General features: G+C 63.2%; 1 protein-coding gene across 1 annotated transcript in view; it reads left to right on the top strand.

Annotated features, from left to right (window-relative positions):
- The window catches only part of NACC2 (NACC family member 2), an 83287-nt gene extending 71643 nt beyond the window's left edge, over positions 1 to 11644 (top strand). The window contains exons 3-6 of the mRNA XM_055541526.1: positions 2615 to 2779; positions 4984 to 5089; positions 5386 to 5483; positions 6632 to 11644. Of these exons, the coding sequence (XP_055397501.1) occupies positions 2615 to 2779; positions 4984 to 5089; positions 5386 to 5483; positions 6632 to 7137 (875 nt within the window). The 3' untranslated portion in view covers positions 7138 to 11644. The remainder of the gene's footprint in view (positions 1 to 2614; positions 2780 to 4983; positions 5090 to 5385; positions 5484 to 6631) is intronic.
- The last annotated feature ends 3764 nt before the right edge of the window (positions 11645 to 15408 follow it).

Raw genomic sequence — 15408 nt, 5'->3', positions numbered from 1 at the left:
TCGAGGCCGAGGGTTGTGCATGGGATTATTTCTGCTGGCGAGCGCTCTTTATGCAAATGCCACGGCGCCAGCGTTGGCGCTCTGCTCCGAGTCTGTGAGCGTAATCACAGCGGGCTGGGGTGGGGGGGTGGCGGGCTGGGTAATTATGTTTTAAAATATCATCCGGGTTGTTTTTCCTGTGCTCCCCGAGCCCCTGGGTAATTCCGGGTTTGGAAGATTCTGCCGGCTCTCTGCCATTCTGCCCCACACACCCCCCAACCCGCCCCGCCCAGCATTCCCCAAACATGCCAGGTGGGAGATGCTGCCCGACCCCCAGAGCGGCCACCCTTCCGGCTTCTGCCCTGATCTGAGCTCCCAGGAGGCTCCCTCCTTCGCCCTGGAGTTGACCCCTTCCGGGCCAAAGGCACCGGGTACCATGCTCACCCTATGCATGTTGGCAGGCGCCTCCCCAGGAAGGGCTGAGCTCTGTGGGGACAGGGTAGAGGGGGCCCTGGGGGACCCTGCTGGGAATTGAGGGTGACTCCAGCGTGAGTGATCCCAGACCCTGGGTGAGGCAGCAAGAGCAGCAGGTGGGTCCCCAACCCATCCTCAGGGATGGGACTGACCACCCTACCTTACCCCGTGGGACTCGCCCTGTGGTTTACAAAATGCTGGTTCCCCAGGGCCTGGGTCGCCTTGACCCTTCCCCCACGAGAGATTGGTGCAGAGATAACCTGGGGCTAATGCATGCTCACCTGCTCCCGCTCTGGGGCTGCAACCCTTCCTTGCCACCACCCCTCCCAAAGCCCCTTTACAGCAGCCCCCGTGTGGCTTCCAGGTCCTTCTCCCAGCCCCACCTGGTCTCCCCCCTCCCCAGGCTCAGGTGTCCCTGCTGAATTGCCCTGTGAGCCCAACAGGGTGTCACAGTACAGAGGGCAGGGGGCACTGGCCAGCCCAAGGGGCTGCCTCTGACCCTCTGGGAGTGGTCATGGCACCTCCCCAACAGACTCCGCCCCTGAGCCCCTGCCCGGAGGAGACCGTCCAGCCAGGCCTCGCCCCCTAGTGTCCTTGACCCCCACCCCCCAGCTGTCCAAGTCCTGGTGGGTCCGACAGCTGTGCCCTCCTGCCCTGCCCAGGGCTCATCAAGGCTGCTGACAAGAGCCACTGCTCTCAGCAGGGAAGGCCCACCTGGTGTCCATCGGAGCAGCCTCGGGCCCTATCCAAGCTGTAGACGTTGCCTGGGTGCCGGGTGGGTAAGGGAGGGGTCGGGCCCTGGGCTCCCCTGCAGGCCGTGCTGCTCTGCCAGATGTGCGGCGGCCCGCCCAGAGCAGCTGGGGTTCTCACCCACACAGTTTCCGGGGCAGCGGCCCTCCCAGGAATGACCAGGTGTGCCCCTGTGCTGGGGACACAGACGAGGCAGGCACTGGCTCTGCCTTCTGGCCGCGGCAGCAGGGTGAAGAGGGTATGCTGATGGCCGAGTGTGAGCATGAACCAGGGTGAAGGTGCCAGCCTGCAGGTCTGCGTGGAGGCTTGCTGGGTGCGGGCCTCTTGCTGATCCTGCTGAGAGGCCTGGGCACACAGCACTGGGGGGAATTGGTGCCAGGCAGGAAAACAGGGCAGGGGCATTGGGGAGATGGGGGAGAGGGGGACAAGCAGGGGCAAGAACCGGGGGCCTGCTTGAAGGGTGCTGGGGGATAGAGCCTGGCGAGTGGGGGTCCTGTCCATGGTGGAGTCCTCCATGCGGCCTCTGCCCTCACCCTGCCTTGGCTGCTGGCTGGGCACTCCTGTGGGCAGGGGGCAGGCCCTCGGCTTCCCCTTCAGCCTCCCAACACCTGGTGAGGCACAGGGGTGTGCTGGGTGCCCACCAAGTGCCCAAAGGACCCACCCCTCCATCCCGAGCACTAGAGGAAACCCCAACCAGGCCTCAAGAGACCCTGCAGGGGGTGGGAGAGTAGGGGGTGGTTGGGAGGCTGGCCTGGCATGGGGGCGGGGTGTGCTTGAGCTCAGGGTGGGGTTCGGTCAGGGGAGCGTCAGGGGGCCTCCCCCACGCCTGCCTCCCCATCACAGCTGCAGTTCTGGCATGCTTGGGGGTCCCTGAGTGCTCCCCGAGTGGTGATCTGTCAGGAACATTCCCTGAAGGCTCAGAGGCTTGGAGCTGGCCCTGGAGACACGGTATCTGCCCTGCCTGGCTCTGCCACCCCCCCGGCTTCACTGCTGGATGGTATTGATGGAGCCACTTTTGGCCAGGAGCAGAGGGCGCAGCGCCCACTGGCAGAGGGGCTGTGTGGCAAGGGGCTGCTGTGAGGAGCAGCTGGGTGGGGGGCTGACAAGACGAGGTCTGTCCCCTCCCCGAGCCTTCGCTCCCCCAGCAGAGGCGGCTGCTCCGCCTCTACCGGGCTGTCCTCCGAGGCCTGGTGGACACCGCCCCGCCCCGGGAGCCTCCTGGACCGGACTGGACATCCCCCCACCTGTCCTATCTACTCTCTCGGGTTCTGCAGGGGCAGCAGCTGGTGGGCAGGGAGGGCGGGCGCAGAGCAGCCCTCACTCTGGCCTGGGTGGAGGAGGGCCGATCTCCCCGTCTGTGGCCCCGGGGCTTGGCTGGGATGCCCCTGACCGGGCCGCCCTGTGTCCACAGTGCAAGAGAAGCCGGAGCCGGTGCCGCTGGAGAGCCGCTCCTGCGTCCTGATCCGCCGCGACCTGGTGGCCCTGCCCGCCAGCCTCATCAGCCAGATCGGGTACCGCTGCCACCCCAAGCTCTACTCCGAGGGGGACCCTGGCGAGAAGCTGGAGCTGGTGGCAGGTGAGGCCCCGCCCCACCGCGTCTGCTCTCTGCAGAAGCCCTCCCCTTTTGTTTTTCCTTTGGAGCTGTGAACAGCGTTACTCATCACCAATCAGTCAAACAAACGAAAAAAAAGAACATCTTAAATTTCCTCTTAATTTCCTTTTAGAAGAATGTGTCACGAAGAGGAGTTATTCAATTGAATTAATTTAGCATTTTAATTGAATCCCCTGGGCTGGTCGAGCTTCTGATTGGCAGGGGCCGCAATCACGATTGTGTTTTAATTTAGGTCGTGGCTAAAACCAAGTCCTGTACAGTTTGCTGCCCCCACCCCCCCGCCCCCGCCCCCCCCCAGCTCCCCCGAGTGTCCAGAGGCCACATTCAAGGGCCAGTGTCGCCAGCTTCCACACAGCGGCTCCTAGATGGACCCGCTTCTTCTATAAAAACAGACAACGCAGTGGGATCCAAAGCCCATTAGGGCTGGTGCCTGTTGGAAACATTTATCTTCTCAGTGTTGGAATTCATTGGGCCTCACGGCTCCTTGTGGATTCCAACCCCCCCACCCCCTCGGCCAAGCCACAAGTCTTGTGGGATCTTAGTTTCCTGACCATGGCCTGGCAGTGAGAGCGCAGAGTCCTAACCAGTGGACGGCCAGGGACGTCCCTCCTTGCAGATGTTTAAGGCTGTCCAGCAGTGAGATGAGAATTCATGGGCCACTGGGCCCCCACTCCTGTCCAGCACCCCGCCTGCCGCTCCTGCGCAGCTTCGTGGGGTTTTTCTGCCCGAGACGTCCTTGCTGCTCGAACCACGCCTCAGCGGGCCACCTGGCCTTTTTAGCCGACAGGAGAGTCGCCAGGCGGTGTTAGCTGGTCTGGACGGGCCTGGGTGGGGTGAGGGTGCCCCCGGCCATACCCCACGCGCCCTGCCTCCATGCCAGCTGTTACCGTTCCAGCAAGGGCCCAGCTCCTGAGTTCCAGGACTGTCAGCATTGGACTGGGATGGATTCTGAGAGTGGGCAGGTTCCTTGGAGCCCTGGGGGTGGGTGGGCATGGTCCCCGGGGAGGCCTGTTTGGGCTGGGGAGGGGTGTGGGCCAGCCACCTTCCTTGGCTGGGTCCCGCCCCAGCCCCAAGCCTCCTGCTGGTCCCCCTTTGCAGATCTCCCCACTGCGAGGCGGCTGTCCGGCCCATGTGGCTCAGGGTGACCTGTCTCGCTGTTGGGTTTGAGGCTCTGCAGACCTTGCGGGGTGAGGCCCTTGGCGACACTCGGTGTGTCTTGGCCAGGGCATCCGATGGAGGTCTGCATCCAGCATCAGCCACATGCTTCTTGGCCCCGTGGCTACGGGTGTCCCTGGAGACCTGGCTCATGGGAGGGACAAAGCGTGAAGCCAGGGAAGGCCCCCCCACCCCCGAGCTGGCGAGTCAGGTCTTCCCAGGGTGTCCTCCCGCCTTCTGCTCTGCCTCTGCAGAAGGGAGCGCTGCTTCGTTCCTGCTTTTCACTAAGATGCTTCAGTACGTACTCTGTAACAAAGTCAGATCGTAGACAAAGGCCCAAAGAGGCCCTGGAGGCTCCCTGCACCCGCGCCCAGCGCTTCCCTGCCCTTCTGCGTTCTTCACACCCGCGGCTACCAGCTGGGGACACTGCCTCTGGCCTAAGCTCCTTTCTCCATGGGCAGCATCTGGGGTGAACCGGGGCTCCAGCAGCCCGAGCCTGTGGTCATCCCTGCCCTTCGTTGGCTGAGCCCTGGGCGGGCCCAGTCTGACCGGTCTCCCTGGGGCGAACAGCACTGCAGGGTGCGCGGTCCTGCCTCTGCGCTGGGCTGGAGGGAGGGTCAGTGCTGGGCCGGGGAGCCCCTCCCTGAGCTCCATGACTCCACCTCCCACCCCTGCCCGCAGCTCTTTGATCAGGGAGCAGCTGAGAGGCGAGACAGGGGTTTACCCAAACCCACACCCAGGGCAGTTCCCCCAAGGGCCGGAAGGCAGTTTGGGGACTGTCCCATGGAAGCGAGTGACCAAGGTAGCCTCCTCCTGGAGACAGGACCCCGAGGGAGCAAGGACGGCCTGGGGCACCCTGGGGTCCCCGGGCCTGGAGTAGGGGTGCTGTCAGAGTCGGGAAGGCCCCGCCTGCCCCCTGCCTCCCCCTCGCCTGCGGTCTGCCCGTCCTGGGCCCAGCAGCCCTGGGTCTGGGCCTGAGGGCCTCTCTGTCTCTCTGTGTCCGACGGCCGCAGGCTCTGGCGTCTACATCACGCGTGGGCAGCTGATGAACTGCCACCTGTGTGCGGGCGTGAAGCACAAGGTGCTCCTGCGCCGCCTCCTCGCCACCTTCTTCGACAGGTAGGTCCCCGCGGGCAGGCGGGCGCAGAAGCCTCGTCCCCTCTAGGCGAGGCTGTGCGTTTAGGGCCTGCACCTTCCCAGCTCCACGCCTGTGTCAGCCCGGGGCCCGGGGAGGGCTTCACCCCCCAAGTGAAGAAGCATGCTGGCTGCACGTCACGGGGAGTGGGGGGCCTGCCCCTCACCCCGACCCCCCGGGCAGATAAGCAGCAAGCTGTGGGTGGGGCGCGCACGCAGGTGGGCGGGCATCCCCTCCCGCCGCCGCCTCACGCTGCCTCCCCTGCCCGCCCCTCCGCCAGGAACACGCTGGCCAACAGCTGTGGCACAGGCATCCGTTCGTCCACCAGCGACCCGAGCCGCAAGCCGCTGGACAGCCGCGTCCTGAACGCTGTGAAACGTAAGAGGAGGGCTGGGGGGCCACTGGAGGGGGTGGGGGACATTTCCAGGAGGCACCAGACCCCTGGATCTCAGCCTGGGAAAGGCGGCTTCTCCCAGAGGGAGCCGGTCTTGGGGTCGACGGGGAGAAAAGAACAGCTCGCGGGAGCCCAGGCTCGAGGTGTGAACGTTCTTGGTAGGTTTCCAAGCGTGATGAATTCAGCTGCGAAACTATTTTAATATGTGAAATAGATCTAATTTTCCTTTTTGAACAAAACCCCTTATTTACATTTGGGGGTTATTTTGAGCCTTTGCCATCTGCTCGGCCTGCTTCTGCCTCCCGCTCCTGGGTGCGTGGGGGCGGAACCGGGTCCATCTTGGTGGCAGACCGCTGCCCCCCCATCCCCGAAACCCCCCACCCACCCAGTCACCCCTGCCCTGGGACAAGGAAGAAGCCACCCGTGCCCGGCCCGAGCCAGACCAGCTGATCTCGTCTTCCTGAAACACTGTCTTAGTTTTCTTGCTTAAAAGAATCTCTCCCATGAGGCTAGTTCTGTTTAGAGCAAAGAGGGGCCTTTGCAGCAGGTAATTGCATCCCAGAGTGTGCGGCGCTGGCAGGGCTCTGAGAGGAGGCAGGCGGGGTGGGGCTGGCCCGCCCCGAAGCAGGGCTCACAGTGGCGGGGGGCTCACTCTGGGGGACCCGCCTCCGAGTTCCCTGCTGTTTGTGGAGAGCTGGGTCTCCTGGCTTCTGGAACAGAAAGGAGAGGGTGGGTCATTATTGTCAAACACAATGCCGATGCCGCGGGCTGGGCTGAAGGCAGGCATGAGCCAGCACCCTCATCACTCCTTGCTGGCCCTTCAGTCCATCTCGGGCCCAGAGAGACCCACCCCCAGAGGAGTGGGACGGGGCCTCCAGCAGGGAGAAGGGTGACCGACCACTGGTCTTCAAACTGCCCCAGGAGAGGCCTGAGTGGCCACGTGGCCTCCTTTGCTAGAGGCACGCAGGGTGGAGAAGGATCCCCCCCCTCCACTGGCCCCAGAGTGGCTGCTCCAGCCCAGAGCACGCCCCGCCCCAAGGCGGGTCTCGGCCCACCCCCTGGGGAGGCGGAGGGCGGGGCCCTGGGGCTCCTGCGGCGGTGGCCGCTCACGCTGCCCGCCCTGTCCTTGCAGTGTACTGTCAGAACTTCGCCCCCAGCTTCAAGGAGAGCGAGATGAACGTCATCGCCGCGGACATGTGTACCAACGCCCGCCGCGTGCGCAAGCGCTGGCTGCCCAAGATCAAGTCCATGCTGCCCGAGGGCGTGGAGATGTACCGCACGGTCATGGGCTCCTCGGCGGCCGGCGCGGCCCTGGACCCCGAGTTCCCGCCCGCCGCCGCGCAGGCGTTCGAGCAGCGCATCTACGCCGAGCGGCGGGGCGAGGCCGCCGCCATCGTGGCCCTGAGAACTGACGCCGTGAACGTCGACCTGGCCGCCTCCGCCAACCCCGCCTTCGAGGCCGGCGAGGAGGCCGACGGGGCCGGCTCGGTCATCCAGGAGGTGGCCGCGCCCGAGCCGCTGCCCGCCGACGGCCAGAGCCCCCCGCAGCCCTTCGAGCAGGGCAGCGCCAGCAGCAGCCGGCCCGCCACGCCGGCCCCGGGGAGGAGACCGGAAGGCCCGTACGCGGGGCCCTTGTAGGGAGGAGCCCCAGGCGGACCGGCGCCCAGGCGGGTACGGAAGCTGCTTGCATGCGTTACTAATACAGACAAATGTGATCAAGCCACTTACCTACTGAACTGCTACTGTTGCCTGAAAAAAATGTGATTTTTATTCTGCTTGTATTTAAAATTTATGAAGGAAACAAATGCATTCGTTATACTGTAAACCGATTAGGCCACTGGCGACCTAGTTGCGAGAAAGGTCCCAGGGGCTCCTTTTTGATATTCGAGAGGTTAGTCTCCAAGTTGTAGCTCCTCCTTCCCCGCGTGGGGAGGGGGCGAGAGGCCCCCAGGCCCTGGTGCCTGGCTCTGCCGGCCTCCCACCCCCTCCTCACTCCCCTTGCCCGGGATGAGGCCAGGGGCCAGTGGGGCGGGAACACGCGCTTTGGGGTCCTCGGTCCTCACGCCTGGGGACGGGGACCCCCCACCCCTCTGGGGCCACGGGCCAGGGCTAGGCCCCCAGGGGCCAAATCCCCGTTTTACCTTCTTCCTGAGACTGGGGGAGCAGGCCTGCCAGGTCCGCTGTGCGTGTGGGGTATGGGTGTGTGTGTGCAGAGCGTGCGTGCGTGTGTGTGTGTGTGTGTGTGTGTGTGTGTGCAAGGGCGGTGGTGACGGCTCGGCGGTGGGCCGTGCTAGTCCGTGTGTGTGAGAGGAAGTGATCTTGGCTATGCCTGCTCTCCTGCCCCGCGCCCCAGCGCCCGACCCCCGCGGCTCCACGGACCCTCAGTCCACCTGGGACCCAGGGCCCGGGCTGCCCAGCACCCCCTGGCTCCCGCCTGGCCGCCCGCTGCCCCGTGGGGTGGGGCCACCGCCCCTGGTACAGCCCTCGCAGCCCTCAGCCACGTTGGGTTTATGTTTGCTTGTTTGTTCGTTTTTGTCTTAATTCAGATCTATTTCATATTTGGTTTGGAAACTTTCAGACCCAAAAGAACAAAAAAAAATTAAGAGAGGCTGGGGTGTCCCTGCCCCGACCCACCTCAGCTCTGGGGGGTCCGTGTCCCAGACCCCAGGCTGGGCCCCACTCACCCCTGTGGAAGGGCAGCCAGGGTGAGCAGGAAGGGAACTGGGGGCCAGGCGGGCGCTGGGCTCCCCACATGTGCTCGGAGCCCCAGGATGCGCGGACCTCCGAGGCTGTGGGTAGGTGGGCACTGGGCACAGGCCTGAGCGGAGGCGGTTTGCAGGCGCAGAGGTTCTGGAATGCTTCAGGGCAGGGGGTGTTGACGGGGGTTGGGGGGCAAGGGCTTTGTTGGTTTGAGGCTGGAAAGCTCACTGTGAAGTTTCGTTGCTGTCTGAGGGAAGGGGCACAGGCTGTCCCAAGTGCTCCCATCCAGACACCAAGGGGCCGCCCCCCACCTAGTCCCAGGTGGCCCCCAGGCATGGCCAGAGGCCCCCCACCCCAGCCCTACTCCCTGCACTCTGCCTTCCCTTTCCCCCCACCCCTGCCAGGCAGGTGTGACCCACCCCCCCCACCCCCGCCAGCCCACAAAGCTGAGCCACCCCCAGCCTCTTGCATGTCCCAGCTGGGAGGGGGGCATCATGGGAGGGGGGCTTCGGCACTGCCCCCTGCCCCAACCCCAGGCTCCTCGTCCTGCTGACTGCCGCGCTCCCTCGTGGAGGGCCCTTGGAGGAGACCTTGGTGTGGGGGGAGCGAGGGGTGCTTCTTCCAGCCAGGCCAGACATGTGGCGTGCCCTCTGCAGAGGTCTGATGGCCATGGGCTGGGCTAGGAGGACCCGGGGTGGGCACATGGGAGCTGACCTCAGCCCCTTCGCCTGCCTGTCTCTGCCCCAGGGGCTGCGGCTCCTTCCTGCTGGGGCTTCAGGCTGACCACGTGGCCCAGAGGTGGGCCTCTTCCGTCTGAGGCCCGGGGAGGGGGGATGGCGAGCTGGCACAGCCCACAGCCCACCAGGGACCCAGGACCAAGTCCTCCTGGAGTTGGGAGGAGGCCACAGCCCCTAGGTGGGGGTGGGGTGGGGCGGGTGAGGCGGACTCCAGCACCCCACCGGAGCCCCCCTCGTCGGCCAACACCCCATGTTTGCACTTTTATCCAACTAGCCCCTGGGGACCCTCGGGGGCCGGCTGCCCTGGCTGTGGACAGAAGGGCTTTGCTCTCTCCTCTTGACCCCCACTCCAACGTGCGCCCGGCGGCCATCCCCCGCCCCCCGGCCCCGAGGTCAGGACAGGGAGGGGCGCCGGCCTCCCAGAGAAGGCCTGACGGCGCTGCTCAGGCCAGCACAATGTCCCGTGACCTCTGTTCTTTAATTGTTAGAGTCGCCGTCTGTTTCGTTGTTCTGGGTAAGGAAGGCTAGAGCTGCAGGTGAAACTGTAATAAGAATCTAATGTGAATGGCTGCTGAACTCTTCCTGCGCTCCGGACGGGCCAGGCCGAGCGTTTTGCACTAATGTGTCCCGCGGTGGACGTGGGGCGGAGCGTTTGCAGACGGACGTGGCTGATGATTGTATCTGCCGGGGTGCTCCCCCCGCTGCGTCCGGAATGTTCCGCGGGGCGGGTGGCGGCGGCGGGCCTGGGCTCGGGGGGGCCTTCCAGAGTGCCTTAGCATCTTTTGATCATTTTTCCCAAGGAAAACCAATTAGGAGAACCGGACCCTTCCCTCCTCTGTTTACAAGACGACTAATTCCTGTCCCGTGAGTGTGACCCTCCACACCCGACCCCTGTAGACCGAGAGACAAGCCACTCAGTATTTATGAGATAACCGCACCTTTATCCCTAAGCTTGACTATTAGCAATACGCATATACTACATAGAGTCTACATAGAGCTAAGTCTATCAGCGCCTTTCGGAGAGAGAAGGACTGGGCCAGTCCCAGCGGCCGTGGTGGGCAGCCCGCCTGGGCTCCGCGACCGCCCCCCACCCCTGCCCTCCCCGGTGGCCGGGCTGGGCCCTGGGAGGCAGCTGGGACGAGTGCAAAGGTCCAGGAGAAGGGACCGTGATGTGACAGATACTGTGAGCTCGGTGGGGCTGCCTGCCTGCCCGCCCGGCCGGCCGGCGGCCTCGGTACTTGAAACCTGTCTTGCTTTCTGCACTGTCTGGTCTCACCCAGAGTTCTCTGTGGTTGCTTAGCCTTGCACTTGATGCGATCGTCTTACCCTGCCCTTGAATGTGGACCAGAGGCAAGGGGAGAGGCCTCTGGGCGTGCGGCCTGCGGCCCCAAAACCGCTGTCCGGGTGCTGGGGCCCCAGGAACCGGGCGTGTTTCTCCTCCATGAAAACTCATTCCTCGGCGGCCTTTCTGCTGGGAGGAAGGAGGAAAGCAGGGGCTCAGCCTGGGAGCGGCCTGCTCGATTCCGGCCCTGACTCTGTCCCCATGTGATGGCCGGAACCTCCCAGCGTGGGTTGGGTGCGTGCCACCTCCAGCCGTGGACGGCTTAGATTCCCCTCCACCGGGTTATCTTTATGGAAACACTCTGCTGCAAGTCAAAAAAGGCCTATGGCCCATTAACCACCTGAAAACTCAGAGAAAACCTCTGCCTGCCTCTCTGCCAGCAGTAAATCCTAAACACAGAACTGAGAGCTCAGAGCTGTCTTGAGCTTTAACTACTGTTTCTGAATGTTGCTGCTGCATACGTCTGTCATTTCGTCAGCCAGCCAGCTCCGGGCGCGTCACCCGCCAGCGGCCAGAGACCGTGGTGGGGGCGGGGCTGGGGGGGGGGCTCGGTACAAGGTGTTTCTAACTTGGCAAGGGTTTTTGGTTTTTGTTCGTTTGTTTTGTTCTGTTTCTTTGAGAAAAACGAGAAGGAATCTGATGCAGCATCTGTCTAAAGCATTCAGATTGGACACCCCGCTTGGATTCTGATCAGTGCTTCTTCGTTAGCGTTTTGCACATGGTTGTCATTTTTATGTCAAAAGAAGCCAAAACTTGCAATACTATTTTTAGCAGACAAAAAATAATAAAAACTAAATATAAACCGTATAAATATTTTTGACTTGAACATTTGAATGGCATTGGGTGCAAATAGACCATTCATCCTTTGGACGGACTGTTTGGGGAAAAGAAAGAGACTTTTGAAAAGGAGACGGTTGTTGTTAAAGAGTCCGTGGGGGGGTTAAGTAGTACTGTAACTCACGACTGTTAAAAATCAATAAATAAATTGTCCTGTGCTGTATAGGAGGCCTGTTTCACAGTAACACTGAGTTCCATTTCAGCCTCAGAAGAGACTGGCTTTTTTTTTTTTTTCTTCTTTTTTTTTTTTTAAAGAAGGAGGAAACCTCTGTTTGTTCCTCCTGCGCCTCCCTCTTTTTTGTGCTGCTACTTGGCAGAATTCAGACTGTTGCTTTTTCGCCACGGCTGACACCCTATCATAACTCAGAGGACACGATGTCCGCCAGCGACCAGGACCCAGAGGGCTTGCAGTGTGCTCAGAGCCGATCCAGGAAGTGGAAATCCGTTACAAACAAAAGGATGTGATCGTTCATTGTAAAGCGCTTTGTAAAATTCACATTTACAGAATAATAAAGTCAGTTCAAACCCAGGTTGCCTGCACTTGGCTCCTCTGTGGGGTTGGGAGAAGCCAGGGAGGGCATGGGTTTGTTGGAGGCAGGGCGATCAGCCATCCCAGGAGGGGCACCCTCAGGACCCGGGAGCCCTGGGTGGGAGAAGGGCCCATCCCCAGGCTTGCTGCCCATTGTCCACACCTGGTCCCCTTCTCCCTGCCCCCAGTGTCTTAGAAGGGAAGGGGACTGGTGGGCAGGATATCGGTGGGGGGCGGTCCCGTGCCTGGGGCGGGGAGGGGGGGTGCGCCTGAGCTCCCGGTGAATTGAGGGGGCTCTCCCTTTCATTGTCGGCAAACTGGGGCACCTGGCTCTCCTGCCTGCCCCTCCAGGCGTGCAGCTGCCTCCCACCCGGCCCTTCCCCTCCTCTGCTCCTGGGCCAGGTCTGCCCCCAGGTGGACGAAGCGGGAATTACAAGTGGGCGGAGCGGGTCGCTGGTCTGAGAGCCCCAGGCTCCATCCCCTGAGCATCTCTGGAGCCATCCCTCCAGGTTCCCCAGGGCTGGTTCGCAGATTCAGGCGTGGCAGCTCTGTCTGTCCTTCACTCCACTGCTATACCCACAAGGACTTTTTTGGGCTCCAGCGGGTTTGTCCCACGGACTTCAATCAGTTCTCAGGTTCTCACGTGCGACTCATGCTCAGACATCTAGGTGGTGGGCTCCTCACTTCCTCTGTCCTTGGAGGGTCTTGTCCAGAGGGGCCACGGCTGACTTTCTAAAGGCACCCCTGGTCTCTCCCCTTTCTCAGGCTTTGTAGCAATTGTTCTGCCCAAGCTGCTCTTGTTTAGCCACTCAGTCGTGTCCAACTCTTTTCAACCCCATGGACTGTAGCCCCCCAGGCTCCTCTGCCCACAGGATTTCCCTAGGCAAGAATACTGGAGTGAGTTGCCATTTCCTTCTCCAGGGGATCTTCTCCACTGATTAAACCTGCTTCTCTTGCATTGCAGGCAGATTCTTTACCACTGAGCCACCTGGGAAACCCTGCCATGGATGGATTTATTTACTCATCTGTTTATCTTGAAACTGCCCCCCAACACGGGGTGGGGAGGTACAGAGAGGAGGGGTCTGGAGAAGGCAGGGGTCTGTAAGTCTGCTTGGAGTGACATTCCCCAAAGGGGGCGGGGTCCCCTGGAGCCATGGCCAGGGTGGAGCAGGCACAAGGTCTAACGTGGGTGGATGTGGTTTCCAGATGGGCCTCTCGGAGGGGCTACCCCGCAGTCCTCATCAATGCCTGTGAGCCTGGTCAGAGACAGGCCCAGGAGGAGCCCAGCGTGCCTGCCCCACCCTGCACCCAGCCCTGGTGGGTGAGCACTTCCGTGGGATCTGGTTTTCAGCTCTGCTCACCCATCAGCCTGGCGGCCACAAGCCCTTGCCCCTCCTGCCCGGGACCTCAAAACTGCGGGATCGGCAAATTCCAGGTCACCCACCTGGGCTGACGGAGACACCTGATCTCTGGGCCACAGACTGCACCCCTCGAAGGCCCCCACTCAGGCAGCCCCATGCCCCCGGTGGCAGGGACTGCTGAGGCCAGGGCTGGGGGCGGTACTGTGAGGAAGGGCTCTGCTCTGAACCCAGGAGTCCTGCCACGTTCTGGTTTGAGCTGCCCAGCCCAGCCCCCGCCCCGGGTGAGCCTCTGGGTTCCCTGCAGGATGGGATCCAGCATCTACCGGCCGGGCTCTGTCCTCCCCAGCCTCCGTCCTTCAACCGGCCTCCCTGCCCTTGCAGCCTCCACAGAAACTGGCTGAGGCATCAGAACCTTTGCATCCCACCCCTTTGTCCTGTCCTGGAAGGGGGTGCGGTGTCAGCAGGACCCAGAGCTCGGCCAGGAGTCCTTTGTCCTCCGGAACAAAGGGTCGGAGCCTGGGGTTGGGGGTGGGGGGGTGCTAAGCCATGGGGGAGGGGCGCCGTGGTCCATGCTGCTGCGCAGGGGTGACCAGCCCGCTCTGGATCCGGGTGGACACTGTGGGTGTGTCCTTCCTTGCCCTGAAAGAGCATCACCGCTCCCTCAAGGCATCCCAGTGGTGCGGGAGGGTGTCCAGGCCTGTCTGCTGCGGCAGAGGAGGCCTGGGTGGTCAGTTGTGGTTCTGTGTTGGGTCCATTCCATCTGGCCAGGAGGGTCCACTGGGAAGTGGACGCAGATGGCTGTCAAGGGGCCGCTGGGGGTATTTGCCTGTCAAGGGAAGGAGAACGGGGCGGGCAGATGGTAGAGGGTTAGGGCCCAGGCCTGGAAGGGAGGTTGGGCAGGGCAGGGGGGACACTGCCCCCCTCCCGGGCTGCCTAGGGGGGCACCCAGCTCCGAGATCTTTTGTGCCACACAGGTCGGGCACACGGGGCTGGGGGACAAGCAGAAGGCGGGTCTGGGGACACGGTGCAGACAGTACTCCTGCTGTGGCGGGGGGTGGGCGTTCAGACCACAGGACCATCTCCCCTGGGGCTTCCCTGGGGTGTCTGTAGCCAGCCTCAGAGCTGGGGCTGGGAGGGGGCCTGAGGAGTCTGGGGTCGGGGTGGGGATGACCTTCACTCCAGGTGGCCCCACAAGGCCAGAGCTGGACGGACCTCCGCCCTGGTCTGTCCGTCCCTCCGGGCTCGGCCTGGGGGAGGGGCTCAGTGATAGCGGAGGCTGAAGGAGGCTGTTCTGGGTGGCCCAGGGTGGGTAGGCTCTTCTTGATCGGAGGTCCCCGCCCCGCCAGCCCCAGGGCCCCTTGCAAAGGCGGGGCCCCCCTGCAAGTTTGAGATTGGGGCGCACCGAGGGGATTGAGGGCAGGGCGGGGGAGTGGCCATGGGCACTGGCTCGGGACGCCCACCCCGCCCTCAGGACGCAGGCCTCGCCCAGCAGAGGAGCTGCCCGGCCTCCCGGGACCCTAACTGACTAACAGCCCCAGACAGACTGGGAGCTGGGAGGCGGATGGCACATTGCCTCTCAGGGAGGGCGGAGAGGCCCCGATTTCCAGGAAAAGCGGGCTGATTCTGGGGGAGGGGAGGGCGGTGTCAGGAGTGGGGAGGTTGAGAGGGAGGCCTTGACGAGGGCCCGGGGCAGAGCCTGCCTGCCCTGGGCCTCATCCCCCCGCTCCATGAGGGGAGCCCCCAGGTGTGTAGCTCTGTCCTGGTTCCATCGGGTAAGGACAGGGCGGCCCTGGGGAGGAGCCACGTCTGCCCCTCTGGCTTCCTGAGGGCGGGCAGTGTCCAGACTACACTGGGCCCCACAAGAAGGGCAGCTGGGGCGCCAGGAGGCAGCTCTCCTGACCCAGGAAGTTCTGGGGTGCCCCGCACCAGTGCCCCAAACAGGCCACGCCTGCTGGAAGCCCCGCCCACCCCTCAACTAGGGGCATCTGGCTCTGTGGCCCTCACCCCACTCAGACCCCTGGCAGCCCTTCTCCGGAGGAGGGGCAGGGGCAAAGGTCATGTGCCCAGCTGGGAGGCTGCTCTTGGGGTGGGGGGAGGAGGTCACCTCAGTGGCAGGTGCTCAAGTCGGCCTCTGGGCAGGAGTTCCTGGGCAGCCTCCCTGGGGACAGTGCAGGGGTGGGGCTCTTGACCCCCAGGGACCTGCGGTCTGGGTCGCCTTCCTGAGCTGTCTGTCCAGAATGCCTCACTGACCCCAGCTGACCTCTGCCAGCCAGTGTCCACCCAGGGCCTCACAGGAATCCCACCATGGTCTTGGGAGGCGATCCAACTACAGCCCCATTTTTCAGATGGGGAAACCGAGGCGCAGAGAAGTTTAGGAAGTCACCTGGGCACAGCTGGCAGGAT

This window comes from Bubalus kerabau, chromosome 11, assembly GCF_029407905.1.
Source record: "Bubalus kerabau isolate K-KA32 ecotype Philippines breed swamp buffalo chromosome 11, PCC_UOA_SB_1v2, whole genome shotgun sequence".
NCBI lineage: Eukaryota > Metazoa > Chordata > Mammalia > Artiodactyla > Bovidae > Bubalus > Bubalus kerabau.
Note: the sequence above shows the minus strand (reverse complement) of the source record. Positions and strands in the feature narration are given on the sequence as shown.